The sequence below is a fragment of the Nymphalis io genome, chromosome 9, assembly GCF_905147045.1.
Source record: "Nymphalis io chromosome 9, ilAglIoxx1.1, whole genome shotgun sequence".
NCBI lineage: Eukaryota > Metazoa > Arthropoda > Insecta > Lepidoptera > Nymphalidae > Nymphalis > Nymphalis io.
In genome coordinates this window covers 4,314,110-4,337,781 of record NC_065896.1, presented here as the reverse complement: position 1 = coordinate 4,337,781, position 23,672 = coordinate 4,314,110, and the positions used below count along the sequence as shown (strand labels likewise).

Genomic DNA, 23,672 nt, shown 5'->3' with positions numbered 1-23,672 from the left:
AAAGAGCACGCAAGCGGAGCCGGTCGGCTCCTTTTATTACTTCACACGAAGCGCGTTCAGGCATTTTTAATGACAAAAAAGGTGCAAATGCAAAAATAAACTTTACTACAATCACTCAAAACACTGTTTCCAACGTGATAAAAATCTGCTCTCCTCTCCGAGCCGGTCTGTGTGAACGGACCCTAATGCAGTTTTATCACTTACCCCGAAGCCTGCAGCTATCTCTGAATTGCTTTGTGATGGATCCGCTTCCACAATAGCCTTTAATTCTTTATTTTCCACTTTGGTCTCCGGCCGTCCACGGGGTTGGTTCTGAAGGTCGAAATTTCCAGAACGAAAACATGGAAACCAAAAACGTACCGTGCTTTCTTTTGCGACACCAGCATTAATCCTTCGAGCTGTTTCTGCGGCACTGGTGCCACGGTAGAACTCGTGTTTTCCATTTTGCGGTAATAAGCGACGCCAAAGAAAAAAATAATGAGGAAAAAACAAATGAATGACTAAGATAGGTACCAACCTGAGATAGGTTATACTATTTATAATTTTGGTTATTTTTATTATAATTATTATAATAAGTTATTCACAGGAATTATTGATCAGTCACCAAGGAAACTCGGCGACTGATAATGTAATAATGTTGGACGCGACGAAGTAGGAATAAAATTAACTATAACAATGAACCGGTACATATATTTAGAAGGACTTTATTATTAAATAAAAATAAACAATTATTTTAACATTTTATTGTAAATTATATTAAATTACACTCGCAATAATATACACCATTAGTTAAATATATTAAAAATAAATGTTATTACGTCAACAAAATATTCATGATAAAATAACTTTTCACTAAAATTAAAGTGGGAATATAATTAATTAGATAAAAATAATTGAATTACAATTCATAAGTTTCAAAGAGGCAACAGATCGCTTGTTGGGGGTCCTGAAAATATCGAGGCTTATCAGCTCTTATGATCCCATAATCTGGTTCAAGAGCCGGCAACAAATAGCCACTATTACAGCAAATGCTATGATTCATATCACGCAACGATTGGTTCATTGTGTGTGAAACATATTTAGAAGGCTGGGGGGTACTGAATTTATTTTTTATCACATTACTCGCCATCCTTTTCATTCGCATTACATTTCCTCTAATTGACACGAGTATTTTGTGGTTTTCGGGTTCATGAAGAAAATTGGTTAAATCCTGAAAATAAATTTTATTGTTGTTGTTAAGTTCTTTTATTTTTACTTTACGTTTAATTCTAAACAGTTATATACTATAGTAAGTTACAGCTACTTACGCTCTTAACTTCGTCATACTTGGAGAATAGCCAGAGGTAAGTTGACAGTATGCAAAACAATTGTGTTTCGCTGTTACTGAAACGCCACATGAATTTCAGTACTGGAGGTATTCTATCCCTCTGTGAAAAAAACATGACGTGCAATAAATTTTAAATCAAATAAGTTTTAAATTTGTACTTAATTTAAGTACATTTGCGTAGCTATATGCATCTACACTAGATCTTTATCTAAACCAGTTCTGACATAAAATATTATAACATTTTTATATAAATTCATACACGTATAAATATGTACATATATACTCGTATAGCCTACGACACACACACGTCGAACAAGATTTACTTATATTGCGAATGGACGGCGGATAATGTAAAATTCGTTTATTTTTTTTTGAATAGAGAATTTTTATATTAACTAGTTTTCGTCTGCGGCTTCACACACGCTTGGTACCCTCCTCTCTCTCTCTCCCTGATAACGTGTAAGCCAAATCACCAACCATAATGATCGGTTAAGTATTTAAAGTGTGAAAGCGTAACAAATAAACAAGCAAATTCACTTTCGCTTTTATATTATAAGGGTATATCTTACTATCTTATTGAACAAATTTATTTGGTCAATTGCAGAACGAGCACGATTTTATCAACTTACTGCATAAATTTTAGGTCCTGTTATTTTGTATCTGGTCAAATTAACCAACAGCGATGCCGCTGATTTCAGCACTTCCACACTAGAGATAGACCTGTTCGTCACAGACATGTAGATATACACGCGTCGCACAACTGACGAAGCATTTTCGTTGTACGTTATCGGATATACTTCAGTTAGAAGTTCTGAAAAAAATAATTTTATATTTAAAAGTTACTTAATACTAAAAATTCTTTATAATATAATGGTGCTTTTATCTGTAGCAAAATCCCAAGAATCAATTCGTTTTAACACTGTCATGTGTTATTCTATTCAAAAAATAAACTGATTTTTTCGATTTATCGATTTCAGTAGCTACACTACTTACCCACAGATCTAAATGCCCGTATCACAGTTTCAATGTCCGACATCTTTCGGAGTACCTCCATTGCATCCTCGTTTCTCTCCTTTAACGACTCCTGTGATGACTCCAAGCCTCCATTGCGCCATCGCCGACGTAGCTCATAGGCATGCATGCCGCTCACCATACGAGCTTTGTGTCCGCGAAAGAGTGCCTATTTGTTTAGAATAAATGATAATTTTAGTCTGCATTGATATTATTTCCGTACAATTAATACTCAGGATTAACGGGCCAGAGTTCAGAAGAAGTAAGGTGTTCGTGGTATTTTTTATGTACATAATGTACTGCTGTTACCCGTAAAGATCTCTACAGCGTCATCGGGTTGGGAGACGAGTCTTAAAATAATTAAGCCAGATGTTTGGAGCCCACTTACGCACTCGGAAAACGCGCGTCCTAAGGGTGCCTCCTGTAAGGCCGGATTAAGATAGCTCTAAAGGGCTATACTTGGTCACATTAGAGCGGATTAGAATTCCGGAATGCAGAAAAAAAGCCAAGATGGCCCAGTGGTTAGAACTCGTGAATCTTAACCGACGATCACCACTGAATTTTCATGTGCTTAATTTGGGTTTATAATTTATCTCATGCTTGACGGTAAAGGAAAACATCGTGAGAAACCTGCATGTGTCTGATTTAACTGAAATTCTGCCACATATGTATTCCACCAACACACATTGGAGCAGCGTGGTGGAATAAGCTCAAACCTTTTCCTCAAAAGGAAAAAGGCCTTAGCCCAGCAGTGGGACATTTACAGGCTGTTACTTTACTTTAGAATATTGCGACGCTTTGTCGAAATATCTAAAAGAGTAATAGTTTACCTCTTGAATTTAACTTAAAATCTTAATGTCTAAGTGACATTAATTCTTAGTTTTTTTTTTTAACAATTGCATGTTGTTTTTTTTATTTTAATTATGAATACCAATAACTGACCTGAATTTTGGTAGCAGCCCAATTTCGCTGTTGTTCTGTTCTTAATTTTAATAGATTTTCCTTCTTATATTCAACTGCTTTACGAATGAGATGACCTCTAATAAAAGCTTGTATTTTTAGGATTATATTTCTCTTTTCCAAAAATTCATTGCGTAACAGTCTTGTTAACAGTTTCCCTCTCCATTGTTTCTGAACAAATATAACTTGTTCGCGGTATCGTTTATACCACGACTGAATGAAATATCTTCGAGCATTCTTTTGAATACATGTAGCCGCTACTTCTCTTTGTTTTTTTAAGAAAACTCGATGTCTTTTTAATCTATATACAGCTTGTATTACTAACACTGTAGCACGTAAACGTATGTATCGTTTCCTTTCAATGAAACTTCGGACATGAGCTTGCAGTTTTATTATGGACGTTCTGGATTGTTCGTACTTTTTTCGTTCCATTTTCGCTAATATATAAGAGCGATAATGTCTTTGTATAGTAATGGCTGCAGATCGCATACAAAGATAATATCTACGAATGATTCGCATACGGACAATTGATTGTAAAGTAATTATCTTTTCTCTGATGTTTATAAAATTATTTCTGCATTCATTACGTCTTCGGATAGATATGTACCACATTTCAATTTTTTCGATAGCCATCTTCCGAGCAAGTTTGCGTGCCGCATTTCTGGCTCTTATGTTACGTTGAATGAAAAGAGCCGTACTTCGTAAACGGATATAGTCATTTCTTAATTTTCTACCATGCATAATTTCTCTAAATCTTGTTTGAATAACTGTCACCGCGGATTTTAACTTAACATAATCGCTTCTTTGTTTTCGGCCAACTAAACGTGCCCTATAAAACTTTTGTATTGTAATACAAGCTTTTAGAGTACTATCAAATTTAGCCTTTGCTTCTAACATTAATTGCTTGGCTCTGTACCTTCGTTGCAAAGTTAAAACAGCGAATTTTATTTTTAAATAAGATTGTCTTTCTTTTCGCATAAAAATAGTTGCCTTGAATCTTTGCTGTAAAGTAATCGCTGCTTTTCTTAATTGTAAATACATATTTTTCTGTGAGACCCCAATTTTATAAGCCCTATAAAATGCTTGTATTTTTTTAGAGGCTTCCAATGCTTTTAAGAATTTTTTTCTTTCCTCTTTCATGATATTTTGAGCCCTAAATTTATTTTGCAAGTAAACGGCTGCAGAGCGTTTTTTAAGATAGACTTGTCTCTCTTTCCTCATTGCTAACAGAGCCCTATATCTTCTTTGTACAACGACAGCCGAGTGTTTCATACTCAAATATCTAGATCTTTGATACCTCATGTCTTTAATACTTCTGTATTTGTTTTGTATGTAAATTGTAGCCGATAACAATTGACAATATTTTTGTCTTATTTTCTTAGTCTCTTGATATTGTTTATAATAGGTTTGGATTACTTTTGCCGATTGTTTCATGGTTAAATATACTTGCCTTTGTTGTTTTGTTATCAAATATGATCTATAAAATCTTTGAATAGTTATAGTTGACGTTTTTATTTGAATATATTCTGCTCTTATTGTTTTCGTTAAGAGATAACTTCTAAAATGTTGTTGAATACAAATTGTTGCAGTTTTCATTTTCAAATATTCAAGCCTTTGCATTCTGCCAATAATATAAGCCCTATACACATTTTGTATAATCACGCAAGCCCTTTTAGTCTGTAAATATTGTTTCTTTACTTCTTTCGCTTTTTTCGAACATCTAAACCAATTTTGTATTTTCGATACAGCATTTCTCTGCTGAATATATAATTGGCGCTGATGCTTTCCTAGTAAATATGCTCTATAAGCATTTTGAATCACAATACAAGACGCTTTTATTTTTGCATAATTAGATTTATCTGTTCGCATTTGTAATAGAGCTTTATATCTTTTCTGTACTACTATGGCTGCATTTCTTAATTCTAAATATCTTTTTCTAATTTCTCTCATTAAAACAATGGCTCTGTATCTTATCTGTAATGCCACAACAGATTCTTTCAACTTCAAGTAATTATTTCTATCACGTCGCATAGCTAATAAACTTCTATATTGTGTTTGTATTTTTACAGCCGATTTTCTTAATAAAATGTATTTATGACGTTGATCTTTCATTTCTAAGTACGATCGGAAGTATGTCTGAATTTTAATAACAGAATTCCTAATTGTTCTATATTCTTCTCTAGTTTCTTTCATCTTTAAATAAGCTTTGAAACGCCTTTGAAGTACGATAGACGAATTTCGTAATTTTAGATAGTACGATTTTTCTTTTTTCATTTTCTGATTAGCTTTGAATTTTCTTTGTATATAAATAATTAAATTACGTTTTTGAATGTACTCCGCGTGCATTATTTTCATTTTATACAATGATTGGACTTTAATAACAGCATCTTTCAATTTTAAATAATCAGTTCGAGCATTTCTCATCACAATAAGCGCTTTATAACGGTTTTCTATAATTCGAACAGACTTCTTCAATGCTAGGAAATATCTGTGATGTTTCATCATTCTAAAGTAACTCTGTATGAGTATGGCACTTTGTTTTGTCGCTACAAATTTTTGCATATCTTTTCTCATTAATATCTTGCTTCTATACTTTTGTTGAATGAACAAAACAGACCTTTGTAATTGAACATACCATTTACGCGCTAAATATTGCCTGATAATACTCTGGACGAGTACAATTTTCTTTTTGATCGCGTTATAACGCCTCAGACATAGCCAACGTTTGACATGTGCTTGTATAATGGTAGCTGATTTTTGTTGTAATTTTTCCCTTTGTAAACGCAATGCCTGCAAAATCTCTTTCGCTTCCTGAACTTTCTTCTTATTCTTATACCACGTTGCAATTTTCACAGCACTATACTTTTGTTTCCTTAAGTGAGTACGACAAATCCACATCCGGCAATATTTTTGGATTACAATAGTTGCAGTTGTTACTTGATACATCTTATATTCTACCATACGATTATATTTGATTCGTCTCCACCAATATTGAATGGTACTGGCTGCTGTGTCACGTTGAGCCATAATCTTCTCTTCTTCCTTTCGTTTTTCAACAATAATATCATATTTCTTTCTCCACCAAGTTTGTATAATATTCGCAGCTTTTTCAAAGAGCGGCGCTCTGAATACGTGTATCAGTTGCCATAAGAGGGACAATGTCTTTTCTCTGTGCCCATCTGCGATATCAGATGCAGATATATCACCAACTATAACGAAGTTTGCCTCTTTCAAAGCGTTTAGAGCCACTTGCACGTTATGTATCTTTTGAAGGCGAGATATTGCCGGTGTTCGTAGTTGATTTAGCAAGCCATTTTTCATCAAGATAATTTCCATAACTTTAGTTAATCTAACTCCGTCTCGTATATCCACTGCTATGTTGTGAACAGCGTATTTATATTCATCTAAATAAGATTGTTTATGACAAACAACATAGCCAAGAGGTCTCAGATGTTTTGTAATATCTCCAATGCCCGCAATCAGTTCTCTTGTGAAACGTAAAATAATATCTCTGCTTTCTTTACATATAGCATTTCTGCAAAACAAGCAGGGATCATGAGGTATTATTTTCTTCTGTTTTGCTTGATCTAAGAAAAATACAAGCATGAAAAACTTTTTAAGAGTAAACTTCTTTATGGCCTCCATGTATGCTGGCAACAACATATTTGGTGCAGATGATTTAGAATGTTTGTTTTTAAGATGAGGATTTTTGAACATTCTATGAATAATAAACGTGGTAAGACCTTCAACATCGCTGTTCGATTTAAGAGGCAACACAAGACCGTAAATAGCTTCTAAGCCGATACGAAGCCATAATGGATTGTAAGAGAGTAGTAACTCCATTATTATTTTTTGTAAACCAATATCTAAATGTAGATTTCGGTCCGTTCTTATTGCAATCAATTTTTTTTCAATTTGTAGATTTAACTTGATGAAAACCTGAGAAATTTCTGGACTTAATAGCAATGCTCTCGCTGTTCGCCGTAAGCTGTCTAGCCTGTGACTATTGTGGTAAGCGCTGCACACTTGTTCTTTAGTTGGAGCTGCAGGTATTTCTTTATTCCTATTCTCAATCCAAGCTTTTCCTACATCAATTTTCTGTTCTATATTACTGTCTAGATCAGCAGGTGGAGTCAAAATACAATTGAGCCACCTTCTAAATTCATTTTCAAACTTGTCTACAGCTTCCTCATCGTAGAAGTAAGTTGTTGAAAGAAATGGGTCTACAGTAAATGACTGCGAGTAAACATTACCCATATGATTAAGAGAAATATTTTGGTTAATGCTTTTATTTGTGTCAAATGACTGATTCCCCTTTCCAGTTATTGAATCTCTGCTTTTTATTAGTGTTTGAGAGATATTTTTAGATTTCAAGGACTTCCTCGGTAATGTAGTAGGCATCTTCCACAGTTCGGGTTCAGCTCTGACTGCTCTTTTTGACCAAGCTGACTGTCGATTAGATGACACTGAAGACTTCGAAGAATCATCTGCTTTGTCGAAAGTTCTATTGATAGTAAATGTTGACATTTGCTTATTTGTTTTATCGAACAAATGAGTGTCCGAAAAATGTATGCTTTCTTCTGGAATAGATTGTAAAGGTGGGGTCAGAGACCTAGGTGGTGATTTTATTTCGGTTCTCAAATCATTATTCCAAGGATAACTCTCAGGTCTAGCTAATACATTTCTGTCAATGGTATCTCTATAAAAATGTTCCTTGAATAGAGCATGTCGACATACTTTCGGATTTGACTCTCTCGGAATAGCTTGCTTTGAATCTCCGTAGACTTGGTTAGAATTAAAATACATTGGAGTATTTGGTGATTCTTTTGTATAAGTATCAGAACTTATTCTCGCATTGTCTTCAATTATGTCATGAGTCTCATTATACATTTTCGGTATAATTTTTCTCTCAGTTGAAAATCTTTGAGGAAAGAAAGATAAATCACTTATACGTGAAAATTCTGTGTTTATTGAAAAATTTGGACTGTTCAACTCTTTAGGTGAAGATGTGTTTGGAATTTTCTTATTCGGTAATGTAGGAGTTTCATTGCATTGATTGTTTTCATATTGTACATGATGATTAACTGTTAACCACTTGTTCGGATTCTGAGATGAAGTTATGCATAGAATTGAATGAGTCTCATTTTCTTTGTTACTGCCTTGAATATCTAAGCTGTCATCAAAATCACTCTCAGAATTAACGCTTAATATTATTTTTGGACCTTTGACTAATTTATCATTTTTTGTAGGTAAACTTTTGAGGGGCGTAAAAGAAATATTATCAAATACATCAGTCACAGAAGAATCATTAATTTGTCTATTTGAAGGTTTTAAAATATTGTTTTCATTGGTATAAATTTCATTTACATTATATGATTTATCATAGGTTTCATAAAGCATGTCTTTCTTATTACGTTGCACGTTGGAAAATATTTCAGATGTATTAAAATTTAAGTCTAAATTAGTTGGTGAGTCAAAAGGACATTTTTTCAATTTTGGCTCCATGGAACAGTCATTGTAAGATACATTTTCTTTATCAATTTGATTAAATACTTTATAATGAGTTGAATGGACAACATTTACTGTTTTCTTCACTTTTGTTGTGTTATAAATAGTTTCGACTTTCTTTTTATATATTGCAGCTGGGGACTTCTTTCCCGACTTCTTTTTAATCTTACCTGGTGATATCTTTAATTTTGTATTATTTTTGCCTTTCACATTCTGAAAGAGATTTATTTACAATAAATTATTATTATTATTATTTAATAAATTAAAACACATACAATTATATTATACAGTCAAAGTCTTATAACTATATTATACTATTATTCTTAGACGCATTTTGTATAAACAAGGAATAAATTATGTAGCAGTATGATTATTGTTTACCATCTCTATTATTAATATAAAATAACAATTGTGATTCACTTTTAAGTTTTTTAATTAAAAAGTCTTTATTTCTATATTAAGAATAGATTTATTTATAAATATTACCATAACTGATTTGAGAACAATGATAACATCATATCTCCCTCTATTTTCATTTGTAAATCGTATTGTTTCCCGTAGCGCTGTGGGCTGAGTAGGTGTCCACAGCATAGTTATGCAATAGCATGTTTCCGGTTCCAGTTCCAGATATTCTCCAGGCAATTGTATTATTAATCCAGGTGGCAGAGACTTACCAAGTGTTATCTATAAAATGCAAACCAAAAAATTGTATGTAAGGACTAAATAGACAAATTATTAATATTTTTATCTAACAAATCATGATTCTAATTTGTTTCAGAACCTTGGTGAAACTACCTTAATGTACCATTGAACTAGTTACTTAACATTACCTATAAGAATTAAAATGAGGATATGACATCATATATTAGTAAAGTTACATGACAGCCTAAAGCAATTGATATTTATTCTGTTCAATTGTGAGACATTAAAAACAATAAATTATTTTCAACAATGAGCATAGGCTCAGAAAATTATTGAAATTAGCATAAAATACAAAATATTGATACTTTATTCTTTGTATTGATACTTTATTCTTTGTATTATTATTAACATTAACTTTAGTACCTGTTGGATAGCTTTAGAAGGGTTTAATATTTCCAAATTTTTTTCACATGTTGTACCGATGACTACATTGTCAAATACCACTTGGGGCGGTCTCGAAAAAGGGGCCAAAATTAGTCTGGGGCACTCTTCTTTAGGAGACGCCCTTTGAACATTTTCCTTTCTTCTAGCTCTTTTCAAATGCTCCGGAGTATTTTCAATCTGATATAAATATTACTTAAATTAAGCAACAATAGTAAATACTGGAAATTAATAAAATTTCTATTTTATGAGGAACCTACCTCGAAATACATTATTCCGGTTCACTCACTACCACTTAATAATTAATAAGCTACCGACGCTTATCTATTCGTCACTTATGCAATTATGCATAACTGCATTTTATTTCGAGAAGCAAAACAAAAGTTGATTTAAAAGTTTTAAGCTGTTTATAATTCAAAGTACACATTCAAAACTAAAACCGTTAACTGGTATGTCCAAGGTATGTCAATAAATTAATACCAAAGAGAATAGAATCACTTGAAACTTGAATAGAGACATAGACCTTGTTGTAGGTATTGACAATTATTATTTCATTTAACCGTTAACGTTAAATTATAATTTTGTAAAAATATATTCGTAATTATTGAAATAACTTATTTTTAGTGAAAAGAAAAAAAAAACAATCAATATATATATACATTTTGTTTTGTTAGGTCTCTGGATATACCGATTTATATTTTTCAAACATAACAGATTACTTGACTCACTTATTTTACTATTTGATTAATATTGTTGTACTGTAATTGTGATTGATGATCAGACATTGCAATCGTAATAGTTAATCATTTATCTGATTACATTTTGTCCGAGCCTTCCTATGAGACAGCGTATTGTATATTCGGTATTGATTGATAACGCCGACTAATTTAAATACTGTCTCTTACACCCGTTGAAATAGTTCTACAGTGCATTTATATAACTAAAAATAAGAATCCAAACACAATTGGAATGACATCTTATATTTATAATGTTTTTCATATTTCGAACCCAAACTAAGTTTTATTGTTCTTAATTTTATCTAGGTAATTTTAACAGTTATAGCATGATTACTAACCACTTTTACGAACAATTTAGTCCTGATAAAATTTAAGCCATCTTTAATTACTTTTGGAGAGTAAATCTAATAATTATAATCTCATATTTTTTAGAAAAACGAGAGTTACCGACATAATTTGCAGGCAGAATGGGCAGTGGGCTAGCTACGTTTATCTAAAATAGTGAGGAATATCAGTTTAGACAAAATAATATAAAAATAAATGCCGTATTAGTTGACAAAGATGGAATTTCTACAATCCATAGTCTTTGTAGACAGACAATAGTCTATACTTATATACAATATTATCTTTCACTTACAATCCAATCGATAATTAAAACGAAGTCTTTTATTTTTCATTCTACGTTTTAATTATCTATGAAAGGTAAAGGTAGAGTGAGCATGTCTTTGTGTATTAAAAAAGTCGGTCAAATGTATGAAATTTAAATGGTGTTTCTGGAGTTTTGAAGGAACTGTAATAGTTGGTAGATTAAAACGGAATTAGAGAGAGAAATTTAAACTTTCGCATTAAAAAGGCGCTATTTTCAAATTATTTTGTTACTCAAATTTATAAATCCCAATTAAAACTCACTCATGTTAATTTTAGGTAATATTCTCTAGCTACAGGTGTGCTATTATAATTTATTTATAGAACTTTTGTTTCAAACATTTTGTTAGACACTTTTTCGAGTGAAGAACCTTGTATCATATAAGACAATTCTTCTTAACTATTCACTCCATACATTTAGCGATATGTTGTCAGTGTCAAATATCTTGAATCTGTCATAAAAGAGTTGTCAGTTGGCACTTCAGCCAGATTTATTGCTTATTCAGTTATTCCTCTTCGCCCGTCCGTTCTTAACATCTGTGACCCAAGAATCTATTTTCTGGTAGGTATTTATCCTTTATCATGCATTCTTGTGTTACATAAATTACTATTTTATATGAGTGCCATATTTTAATTTTATAGAAAATCTACATTGGATATCATGGCCGAATCTCAAGCGAACGACAACACCACTTGCGTAGTGTGTTTTAAAAATGTCGTGTATTTCTCAATTGGCGAATGTGACCATCCTGTGTGTTTTGAATGTTCGACTCGCATGAGAGTTCTTTGCCTGCAAAATGAATGCCCAATATGTCGTCAGGATCTCTCAAGGGTATGTCTATATTACACCTTTATTTAAAATATTATATGCATGTTAATCTATAACACGATTAATCATAATAGGATTTATTTAATTCATTCAAAAAAAATCAGGATAGAAATATTTCTTACTTTATTTCTATCTATTTTTTTATTTAGGATAGCCAACTTGAAACATATAAAAAAAGTAATTAAAGGATATTGTGCAATACTATTAAATTAAAAATGTTTCGCAATACGAAATTTAGTTTTATTAATTTATCATTAAACATATATCTCTAAAACAAGCCCTGATTATATCTTATATCGTACTTCTGTTGTCAATATTTTAAGCTTTAGAATTTAGTTGCAGCTGGTTATCCATCAAATCAATATATAATTTAATGAAACGTGCAGCTATTTTATATAAACTTTATTTCTGCTTTGTAGGCCTTGAATTATATATAAAAATGATTAATGTTATTTTCTAATTGCAGGTTGTTTTCACAGACACAGTGCACACTTATAAAGAGTTAAGGAATAGACCATTCTCTGATAGACTATTTGAAAGGCAGTTTAAGATAGGATTCTGTACTGAAGAAATAAAACATGCCTATGAGAGTCTGCTTGAGAACCATTGCAAAATATGTGATAAGACACAGTTTCGTACATTTAGTATGCTCAGTGAACATATGCGGAAGGTCCATGAGCGTTACTTCTGCGATCTTTGTGTTAAACATTTAAAGGTATCTATACTATACTATTGGTATTTGTAAATATAATTTTTAATTCGCTTTGTTAACAAGGCCAGGGCCAAATTGTAACAGAAAAGCTTAGTTCTATGTGCAATTCCATTTTTATTAAGCTTGTACAGCTTTTACTATCTTTGTTTCTAAAATATAATTTAGTAAATAATGTTGATAATAAATTAAATAGATAACTTTTTAACTGTGTAAATGTAAATTAGACTTTTACCAGGCATTAATTGCTTATGTATTAAAAAAAGCAATTAATATTTCATTATAATTTTCAGATATTTACCAGTGAAAGGAAATGTTACACCCGGCAAGAACTTGCTCATCACCGACGGAAAGGAGACATTGATGACACATCTCACAGGTAAAACAAATTAATTCTCTGGTTAATAGATTTTATGACACGAAATAGCAGGTGAATGCTCTTACATGTTAAAGTTATCATTTGAATTATTTTCGAATTATGTATATTTGTTACATAATACTTATTGTGTGGATTTTATTTGGGTACTATTAAATTTTTTTATATAAATATAATTTTAATTATCAACTCCGTTACACATGTAGGGCTCCACAGTTACTATTATATAATTTGTGAAAATATTATAAAAGTTTTTATTCATTCTAGTTACTTATGAATTAAAGTTAATATAATAGTGCAGAAGATAATTAATTTGCTTAAATTGGTCAGAAAAACTGTAAGCACCTATCTAATATGTATTCAATGCTATAACAAAAATCTGAATGATTAATAGCTAGGCTAACAGAGCTAGAGTACATCATAAATGTATTATGTATTATACCTTGTTATTATTCATTGTTTTTATTGAGAAGACTATTATTTTCATTATTCTGTTGTAGGCTTCAATAAAGACAAATTACATAAAATATATATTTATACTTTTTTTTAGTTCAATAACAATATAAGTCTTACTTGGCCAAGTTATTTACGTGACGATTAGAGGCGCGTGTAACGGAGTGTGGACAAAGATATTTCTAATATTGTTATGCTTTTAAACAATTTTAAAGTCTACATTAATATAACCGTTGTAGTACATAATACATATATTAACATAAGTTGTGTTAATCATATATTAAATATATAGAGGCCATCCACTCTGCGAATTCTGTGAGGAGCGATTTATGGATGCAGACGAATTATACCGCCACTTGCGAAAGGAGCATCTCTACTGCCATCTGTGCGACGCTGACGGTCGAAACCTGTACTACGCGTCGCACTCTGCGCTTGCGCACCATTTTCGCAACGAGCATTACTTGTGCGAGGATGGCGAGTGTGCGGGACAGCATCTCACTGCAGTGTTTAGAAGCGAAATCGATCTTAAAGGTTTGTCACCTAGGAAGAATGAATAAATTATATTTATCATCCCCCTTGCCTCATTACACGCAAGCATTAAAACTTCCTATAACAATATTTTACTTGATTAGTAATGTATGTAAGATTTAAAGTGTCATCATGAATCTAGTTTTTGTGTCGCAGCTCATAAAGCGACCGTGCACGGACGCGGCCTGACGCGCGGCGCCGCCAGGCAGGCGCGCACGCTGGAGCTGCAGTTCAACATCACGCCACATTCAGTCGCGCCGAGAGCACCTCGGTGTGTATATATATATTAATATGCAACTTATATCAATATATTGTCTTCAAGTAGGTAAATATGCTAAATCGCTTCGAAAAATAGTCTAAATTGGATAGGTTTATTTTGTAATAAAAAGATAATTGAACGATTTAATAACATGTAACAAATGAGGACTAAAAGATTTTGCGCAGAGAACGTGTGGTAGAGGCTCCGTCGCCGCCGGCCCCCGTGCAGATGGTGACTCCCATCGATCCGGGGAACGTCGAGCAGTTCCCGCGACTGTCAGCCGCGCCCCCCGCCCCCGCACCGCTCCTCGCGCATGCCCCGCGCTTCCCCAGAGGTAACCCCTCCCTCATGCGACACCGCGCTCGCTCAAAGGTAACCCTCCTCCGGCATTATTGCACGTCACCAGCGCGATCACCTCCGATCTCCACCACACATTACACCTATAACTACCCCCGAAGCCTCGAGCTTCTTTGCCAATCAAAGTGGCCGTAAATGAGCCAACAGCTCACGCTCAGTGTCCGCCGCAGGCGCGGACCGGCTGGCGCGCACCGACCGCAACTTCCCGGCGCTGGACGGCAGCGCGCCCCCCGCGCCGCCCGCGCCCCGCGCCGCGCCCGTCGCCGCCGCCGTGCTGCGCAACCGTGAGTCGCACACTAGTATTTTATGATAATTATATAAATTCTCTCTACGTTTTTATCATTAGCTAGTTTTCGCCCGCTCAAAATCTTATCAAAATCGGTTCAGCGTAACAGGCAGACGTTAGTTAATTATACATATATAATATTAGTATAATATATAAGCTATTAACGTAGTACCTTCGATTTCATTTGATTTAAGCTTCGAAGCCAAGTGTCTCCATCCAGCTGCATAGTCAACCGAGTGCCAGCAACTTTCGGTTGACACAGACGAGTGGAAATCGCATATCTATCCCGTCGCAGATGAAGTCGCCGTTGTCCGATGACGACTTCCCGTCTCTAGGTATCGCGAGAGACGATCATCCCAGTATTGGAGCTGCAACAATGCAACCGCCGAAGGTAGGACCGAAGATGACAAATTAAAAAATAACAATTATCATAAACAGTTTGTTTTTTTATCACATTTATGTATTATTTTTGTTTAAGGTAACCATGATTAATAGTGAAGAGTTAGGAGCAATAAAGAGCAATCAAACTAAGGGTCAAAGAAGTACTGAATCAAAAAAAGTACATTTAAACGCCGAAGCATTCCCCGCGCTCTCATCGTCATCAGTCCCGAGCGCGCCGCCCCAGTGGATAACCATATCGAAGTCTAAAGAGAAATCGAAACCAAAGTCGGAACCGCCGCCGACGCCGCGAGAAGCTGCCTTTAACCCGGCCGCTGATTTTCCAACTTTACCAATCAACGTTAAAACTAAAACCAAAAAATCGCAGCAGCCCGTACAACATCAAGTTTCTAATAATAACCCGCCGAGCGAAAGCAATAAAAATAAAAAGGATAAAAAGAAGCCGAACTCGAATCAAAAGGACATATCGCTAGATTCGAATATCATTAATCGAATAAACGACGTTAAGATTAGAAAGGAATACATAAATGCCTGTGTAAATAATAACAACAACAGCGTCGAGCCGGATAGAAAAATTAAAACTACGAGCGAAGCGCCATCCGCGAACGTCCAGAAGAATACCGGCAACGGGGATTTCGCAATGACCCTAAAGGAGTATCCGCCGCTCAATCCGCGCGCTGAAACCAACGGCCCGCAACGAGTTGAAAACACAACACAGCGGGCCAATAACTTTTCGCAGCGAACTGTTCAAAACGGCAGCGTCCCACCGGGTTTCAAAAAGCGACCCCCCTGCGACGGAATGACGTTTACAAACTCTGCCGGGCAGACGTTCTCCGCACCCGTGCACTCCTACATCCCGCCGCCCGACTTTGAACTCAGGAACCGCGCCCTCGTCAAGAAGTTCGCCGTTGCACTCGGCGGAGCCGCTGCCGTCGAGAACTTCAAGGTCGCCTCGCGAGCCTTCCGCGACAGCAACATTACCGCGGACGAGTTCTATCAGCACTGCCAAACTGCCCTAGGAGACCAGTTGGAGTCCGTGTTTCCCGACCTGGTCGCCTTGTTGCCGGATATCGCGAAGCAGCAGGAGCTGGTAGTCGGCAGGAACATCGCGTCACAGCTGGACGTGTGCCCGACGTGTGGCCAGCTTTTGTCGGCAGCGGATCGCATTGCCCACGACGCGGCTCACTGGCCGCCGCTCTCCTCCCGTTAGATCGATGGATGTAACTGTGATAACATTTAAATTAATTCGTGTTCACATATTCAGGTGTATATTGTATTCTATAAATTTATAATTGATCAATCAGACCAGTCACGTGTGACGTTAAATGCATACGGATTTCATTTGAAGGTGCTTCTTATTTCTCTTAGTATGTTGTGTATACTAAAAAATAATCTATAGACATTCTCTAATCCTCAATGTAAATAGACCGAAGTTAATTCTTTAAGCAAACCGAAGTTTGGACTGCTAGATTAAAATAGCTTTTAATATATAAGTTCTGAAGTTAATCCATTTTGATTACATCTAAAAATGTATAACTGATGAAATGTAATAAGTATGTGGATGTTACTCTAGTATTGAAAGTACGTAGCGTATTATAGACATGATAAATTAAAAACTATTATTTCGAGCACATTGTGTTTGTTATGTAGACAAATAGTGAAAATAATGTCCGCTCATAATTTAGCATGCTAATACAATTTCTAGTATAAATGTCTCAATCATATTAGTGTCAATGTTTTTAAAATTATCACGGCGTTTTCAACAGCTTGTATACTTATTATATTTCAATTCCACATAGTGTTGTTATAAATAGTTGACGTCATGAAAATGTGAATGTCAAAACATAGCTTAGTATCACATTAACCATCTGTTTCTGACGTCATCTTTGATTTTCATTGATGACCAAAGACAAATTTACTAATTGACTAAATACTGAATGCTAATTGGTCGCCCACTGCGACATCGGCTACCAACGACCAATGACAATTCGTATCAACGTCGAATTAGTTAATCTTACTTTAAACAACGTTTCAGAAACTAGAGGTTAGCTTTATAAAGAGTAGCGTTTTTTTAATTTAATATGTAAATTAATTATTATAGACTTACAATCAAAAGTGTATGTGGTAATACAAATTGTAAATGTTACACGGTGTAAAATATATTGTTTCAAAGTTATATTTTGTACTTTCAACTAAACATCTTTAGTTTATGTTAAATATTTTTGTTATAAAGAATGCAGTTGTTTTATTAAAGTAAACCTTTAAATCCTTATATATTCAGAAGCACTGATAAATTAATGTACGTTACGTATATGTATGTAAATATAATAAAAATATCGTATAGCCTATTCAAAATTGATTCCCTAAAAAATTGCGTTTAGGACATCGGCAAAGTAATACAGAACATTGTAATTAAAATTAAAGTAGATAAGTCGAATATTTGTGTATTGTAAATAAAGATTAAAAAAAGACATCAAGAACTGTTTCTAATGCATAATTTAGAAGAGGTATTAGTGGAAATACCGAGATGGCCCAGTGGTAAGGACGCGTGAATCTTAACCAATGATCGTGGGTTCATCAACCCCGGGCAAGCACCACTGAATTTTCATGTGCTTAATTTTTGATTATAATTCATCTCGTGCTTTACGGTGAAGGAAAACATCGTGAGGAAACCTGCATGTGTCCAATTTCTCTGAAATTCTGCCACATATGTATTCCACCAACCAGCATTGGAGCAGCGTGGTGGAATAATCTCCAAACCTTTTCCTCAGAAAGATGAGAGAAGGCCTTTAGCCCAGCAGTGGGACATTCACAGGCTGTTACGGTTAGTGGAAGAGATTTGTGTATATATACCACCCAGTCTATTACCGCCAAACACCAATAGAAAGATGATAGGAGCCAGTGTAACTACAGGCACAATGGACATAACATCTTAGTTTCCAAGGTAAAGTATTGACTATGTAAGGTTCTAAGAGAACATTTTCCAGTCTACTATATGAAATAATAAAAAATAAGATTTCTTAGAATAAGTTAGTTTGAGCACATTGTGATTGAAAAAAACAACATTTTTTTGTAAATAATAATGTATTCTAAATATATGTACGAATACTTTTAACTATTTGTCGCTTTTACCCCATCCCAAGAAGCCCTTCACGAGTCCCGTGATGCCAGCACCTTGTTTCTTACTATTTGCCGCACCAATTTTGTCATCTAGATTAGGAAACTCGATAAAATTGCACGCCAAGTCGAAGAACAGAGGTTTGCAAGGAACCGCTTCCATCGGCGGAGGCATTTTAAATATATTAGGATTCTTCGTGAGCATTTGTGTCTCTTCGCGGTAATCGTCTAACCGGTCGGCGAGTGGCTTTTTATCTTTGTACGACTTCCCGCTCGTATATTTTGTTTCTTCTTCGTCATCGTCATCTTCTAGAACGGAGTCGGCGTGCACTTCAAATTTGCAACTTTCGATGTCCTTCTGCAAAGCTTTCAATTTCTCCAGCAGCCACTTGTCTTGCAGTTTGCTGGCGAGCGATTCGCTCGTATATGTGCCGCAACGTTCCAGCATCGCAAGCGCCTCCCTGAAGCGTCTGAGTCCTGTCAGTACCTGTGCTATATAATAGCAGCGGAACGCTTTGTAAGCCTTCAACTCCGTCTCAATTTCCTTTTGATAAACAGCATCGTTCTCAAAGCCTTGAAGCTGCTGTAGTTCGGTATAATTCTGCAGAATGATTTCGTATAGCCTGGTCAAGTCTTGAGGGCGAACCTTTTTCCCATCGATCGGAGTGTTGCTTTTACGCGCTTCTTCCGCTTGCTGTACGAGCAGATTGTTTCGTTCAATTGTGCGAACGAGACGTAAGTACATCAAATACGAGAGCAAGTAATTAATGCTTGACATTTGATTCGACTCTGATGGCGATTTCAGTTTAGGATCGTTTTTGATTTCGTCCTTGATAGCTGATATAGCGTCTTTGCAGTCCATGAGTATGTTCTCGAGGATGTCGATCTTAGCTTGAGTATTTTGTGCATTTGCGACAGATTTTTCCAAGTCTTGTAGAGCGATGAGGAATAATCGCACTTTCTCCGGACGAACGGTAACGCGACGACCGCGCCATTCCACTTCGTGCATGACCCCGGAGCGAGACTCCCTGTACAGAAATTATTACAACATAATTTATTACTTCCGAAGGAGTATCTGCATTTCTTTAAATTCTAGAAACATACTTAGCTTGAGCCATGAGTGTATCCAGGTTTTCAATTAGTCCCTGTCCGCGCATAGCGACGAGGTCCCCAGCAGCGGACTCGTCGCCGATGTTATACGCACAATAACGTAGACTAGGTTTTAATTCATCAACCTGGCAAAATGGTAATACTTCTTTAGGAAATCCACTTTGAAACATATTGGTTTAATCAATAATCATTTATTAAAATAGACCCACCACAAGCAACCTGAGGCTAAAACAGAACAGGATTAATAAATAATTAATTAAAATAACTTAAATGAGAGAGGTTAGAAAATTATGACCATTGGTTTAGACTGTGCATGCTCTACATATGCACATTCGACGGGCTTAAATTCTAATCTTTACATAAACAGAAACTAAACTAAGCTATAGTGCGATTTTATGTTAAACTATTCTGAAGGCTCTAAAAACATTAAAATCCCATGATATAATTAATCTTATATACTGAATCATTCCCTTGCTAACGTTCTTCAAAATGGAAACAGTGGTTCCCGTTTGACGAATGGACTGACGGACGATAGATAGTGATGAACAAACGTGATATACTATAATAGTGTACGTGGGTGGTAATTATAAGGAGCTCACTTTCTGCTTGTACACGAGCCTCTCGTCCTCGGGCAGCGCGGCGGCGAGTTTCTCGAGCACGAGCTGTGCGCGCTGCAAACTCTCTGCGGCGGGGCGCCACTGCTGCAGCTCCAGCAGCAGCGCGCCGCTCAGCCACGCCGCGTACGCGCCCGCCTCCAGCTGCGTGCGCGCGTCGCACGACCCGCTTTGCTGGGATTTACAAATATTTACGAACAATAGAGCATCAAATTAATATTTATTTCATTCATGTTACTTTTATACACATTTATGTTCAACTATGGTACAAAAGTAAATATCGCACGTATTAGAAAACGATTTCACTATAGTTATATTTGATAATTTTTTTAGTGGTGATGTTACAATAATATAAAACTGTTACTCTGAGGATACAAATATATCAATACTACCATTAAATTCAGGATTCGATACAAAATTAATGCATTTCCTTGGATATATATTTTATATTAGTCAAGTAATATGTTATATATACATATTTCAAAAAGTAAGTCCTTATAATAATTACGAGTTTACTTTTTTTTTAAATCACCTCGCAAAGTTGTAAGAGCATATGGGCGTGGGCACACGCTTTTTTCAATCGCGAGACGAGATGGAACTTCTTTCTCGGCTCAGTGTTGGCTTCCTGGCGCAACTGCATGGCATGTGCCCAAGCTCGTTCGGCTTGCAATAACGGCACACATAGTAAACGATTCTCAGCATTCGAAGCAGTCAGGTGGGTGGCCGTCACATCACGGCGGCGATAATGACGTCTGTCGCCCTGTGATTTTAAAATGATTAATATTATCAAAAGCAAGTTTGTTTTTTTATTAATTTTTGAATAATAAGATACGTACCTGAGGAATTTTAAGCACTTTACGTAAACGCCGAATACGACGTGAACAGTATCCACGATACCGCTGGTAATCGCCGTGACGAAGTCCGTGTTGTTGTTGGGCATCCTTTATTATACGAAATACTGTTGCCTTGTTAAGAAATTATTCGTTTAGTTGTTTATAAAAAAATTAGTAATATTGCAATATCTTACTTATTTCCTACGAGTTTAAAGTTACTAATAACAATAATATAATTATTGGAAATGAACCACTATTATTATTACAAGTTATTCCCCTTTATATAAAGAAGAAAGTAAAGCCTAACGTAAGTAGTAATACATAATTGTAGTTACCTATAGCAGAAGAACCAAACAAAGAACTTAACAAATATTTTTAATATTCAACATCTACATACAAAATCAAGAATCCAACCATTGGGCTGATCCATGAAATTATAAAAGAGAAATAATATATGAGAACGATTAAAAATTATTATTAATAACTAGCACTCCTTGGCTTTGCTTGTGTCATAATTAAGGATTTCTAAGTACCAATTTCCATAGCTATTTCTTTAAAACTAAAAGATTTTTATACAAACTTTTATTACCTTTATCACTACTACACACTATTACACACTATCACTATGTTGGGGGTTACATTTTCAAAAATACTTCCTTAGTGTTAATTTACTGTGTTATTACACAACACTAAGAAACCCATATGCAATTTATCATTATGCTAGTCCCAGTACTTTGATATAATCAGATAGTCAGTTAGTCTTTTACATATAATCAATACATAAAAAAACATCAGGTATTCAATCGGATTTCAGTCAGATTAATAAAATATAAACCAACTCGATAGCTAATAAAAGCTTGGTTAAAAGAAATATATGAATGAATAGTTTATTAATTTTGTTATTTTGTACTCACAGTCAATTGAGTTATTTACATAAACCAATTATGAAATGTAAAAGGTCATATCACACAATATTTTATAATAAGGGACACTATTTAGTACAAGATTATAATTATAAATGATAAAAAAGCATATAAAGTAACTGTTGATTTTCATACCGAACATAAATTACACTGTATATGATTAATGGAAAAGACTAACCACTGAGATTCTTTACAGGATTTTCTCTGTAGAACATTCTGGACCGATAGCAGCTTTTAATTCAAGCTATTTAATCAAATGAGGATTCAAATTTGATTTAATTTTGACACGCAGTGAGTTTTAAAGGATAATAAGTCTTATATATATTGCTTAACCTTGTATTCATTAATTAATAAACTAAAATGATATAACACACTACTATCGAATCAAATACTTAATTAAATACGACATGGACTGTCCCTAAATTAAGTCCATCACATAGAAACACCATGTACAGATTGAACCCAAATGCTATGTGGTGATTCCTTTTATATTAGATTAGGTATGAATATAGTATAAAATATTGTAAAACTTTTCAACATAATTGTTTGAAGTTTTATTAATTTATAATTGAGTTTTGTTTTCAATATGGTACTTACATTTAACTCTGTTTTTGAAAGTGTGATTGATTATTTTTTTGTATTTAAATTGTAGCAAATTATTGTCTAATTCAGTAATAGTTGTACTTAAGAAAAATGTGTTTACGATATTAAGTACTTAGATATTGCAAAAAAATGTTTAAGTACATTGTTAGTATAACATTTAGTTCAATTGGAATATGACATTTATCTTCACCATAAAATTCGTCAATTACATTTAATTTTAATAAAGCATTTAAAAAGTACCATAACATTATCATTGGTAAAAAACATTAAAATGGATTTAAAAAGGATACTTTCTAATGATAAGGAATTCGGAATTTTAGCGTCCTGTTTCGTTTCATCGTTCGCAGCTATAGGCTGCGCATCTCCACTTTCGCCTTCCAAAACAACCATAGTTAATGGTTTCTCTTTATAAGTGTTTAGTTAAAACTACTTAAATTTGTGATCCAGGGCAGTACAGGAATTAAATAGGCACACGTCACGAAATTATCGACAGTGGACACCTGATTATATCACTGTCACTTTGTCAAATTGTCACACTTGTGTTTTTAATTTGTCAGTTTTGACAGTAATTTGTGACTTGTAACTATTGAGTGTAGAGGTAAGGGTAAGTATCTTTGTGTATAAAAATGGTCACACAAACCCACAAAAAATCTTACCTTTTTTTCTTTCTTCGCTGGCGAGTTGTTTATGTGCCATTCTAAAAAAAATAAAGCAAGCAGTAATAGCTCTTTAAAAACATGCTCTAATTGATAAAAGTAACAGTTATCATATTGTTGTATTCATTAATTAATAAACTAAAAACTTTACAATTGAACCTTTACAATTGCGTCACGAGATAGCAGCACTGAGCGCTTTCTATCGTCTGTATCGCGGCAAGTGCTCTGAGGAATTATTCTCTCTAATTCCTGCTTCCCCCTTCCTTCTTAAATCCACGCGAGCTGGTTCTCGATGTCACCGCCTAACTGTGACATCAATTCCATCGCGCACAAAGAAATTTGGCAACTC

The 23,672-nt window shown here is 34.6% G+C and overlaps 3 protein-coding genes across 3 annotated transcripts; 1 reads left to right on the top strand and 2 right to left on the bottom strand.

The window, feature by feature from the left end:
* Positions 1-777: 777 nt before the first annotated feature.
* Positions 778-10,286, bottom strand: LOC126770749 (protein abnormal spindle). Its single transcript, XM_050490284.1, has 8 exons — positions 10,150-10,286; positions 9,872-10,069; positions 9,293-9,490; positions 3,281-9,019; positions 2,321-2,507; positions 1,957-2,138; positions 1,308-1,427; positions 778-1,210 (listed from the first exon to the last, which is right to left on the bottom strand). Exons 1-8 carry the CDS (start codon positions 10,159-10,161, stop codon positions 899-901), a joined length of 6,948 nt encoding a protein of 2,315 aa, XP_050346241.1. The 5' UTR covers positions 10,162-10,286; the 3' UTR covers positions 778-898.
* Positions 10,287-11,738: 1,452 nt separating this feature from the next.
* On the top strand, positions 11,739-17,698 carry LOC126770768 (E3 ubiquitin-protein ligase ZNF598). Its single transcript, XM_050490315.1, has 10 exons — positions 11,739-11,833; positions 11,914-12,103; positions 12,567-12,815; positions 13,103-13,188; positions 13,931-14,169; positions 14,323-14,437; positions 14,611-14,759; positions 14,953-15,066; positions 15,263-15,459; positions 15,547-17,698. The coding sequence occupies exons 2-10, from the start codon at positions 11,933-11,935 to the stop codon at positions 16,675-16,677; spliced, it is 2,451 nt and encodes an 816-aa protein (XP_050346272.1). The 5' UTR covers positions 11,739-11,833; positions 11,914-11,932; the 3' UTR covers positions 16,678-17,698.
* Positions 17,699-18,538: 840 nt separating this feature from the next.
* LOC126770778 (signal recognition particle subunit SRP68) lies at positions 18,539-23,186 on the bottom strand. Its single transcript, XM_050490329.1, has 6 exons — positions 22,958-23,186; positions 21,145-21,266; positions 20,841-21,068; positions 20,294-20,482; positions 19,689-19,819; positions 18,539-19,612 (listed from the first exon to the last, which is right to left on the bottom strand). The coding sequence occupies exons 1-6, from the start codon at positions 23,055-23,057 to the stop codon at positions 18,583-18,585; spliced, it is 1,800 nt and encodes a 599-aa protein (XP_050346286.1). The 5' UTR covers positions 23,058-23,186; the 3' UTR covers positions 18,539-18,582.
* Positions 23,187-23,672: the final 486 nt, after the last annotated feature.

Coding starts and splice junctions, on each gene's coding strand:
- LOC126770749 (XM_050490284.1), bottom strand. Junction 9,020..9,292: donor TTGTTCTCAAATCAGTTATG/GTAATATTTATA, acceptor AATCTCTTTCAG/AATGTGAAAGGCAAAAATAA. Junction 2,508..3,280: donor GGGCTGCTACCAAAATTCAG/GTCAGTTATTGG, acceptor CTAAACAAATAG/GCACTCTTTCGCGGACACAA.
- LOC126770768 (XM_050490315.1), top strand. CDS start 11,933: ATGGCCGAATCTCAAGCGAACGACAACACCACTTGCGTAGTGTGTTTT. Junction 13,189..13,930: donor ATTGATGACACATCTCACAG/GTAAAACAAATT, acceptor TTAAATATATAG/AGGCCATCCACTCTGCGAAT. Junction 14,760..14,952: donor TGCCCCGCGCTTCCCCAGAG/GTAACCCCTCCC, acceptor TGTCCGCCGCAG/GCGCGGACCGGCTGGCGCGC.
- LOC126770778 (XM_050490329.1), bottom strand. CDS start 23,057: ATGGTTGTTTTGGAAGGCGAAAGTGGAGATGCGCAGCCTATAGCTGCG. Junction 21,069..21,144: donor AAGTGCTTAAAATTCCTCAG/GTACGTATCTTA, acceptor TTAAAATCACAG/GGCGACAGACGTCATTATCG. Junction 20,483..20,840: donor TGCTCTTACAACTTTGCGAG/GTGATTTAAAAA, acceptor TGTAAATCCCAG/CAAAGCGGGTCGTGCGACGC.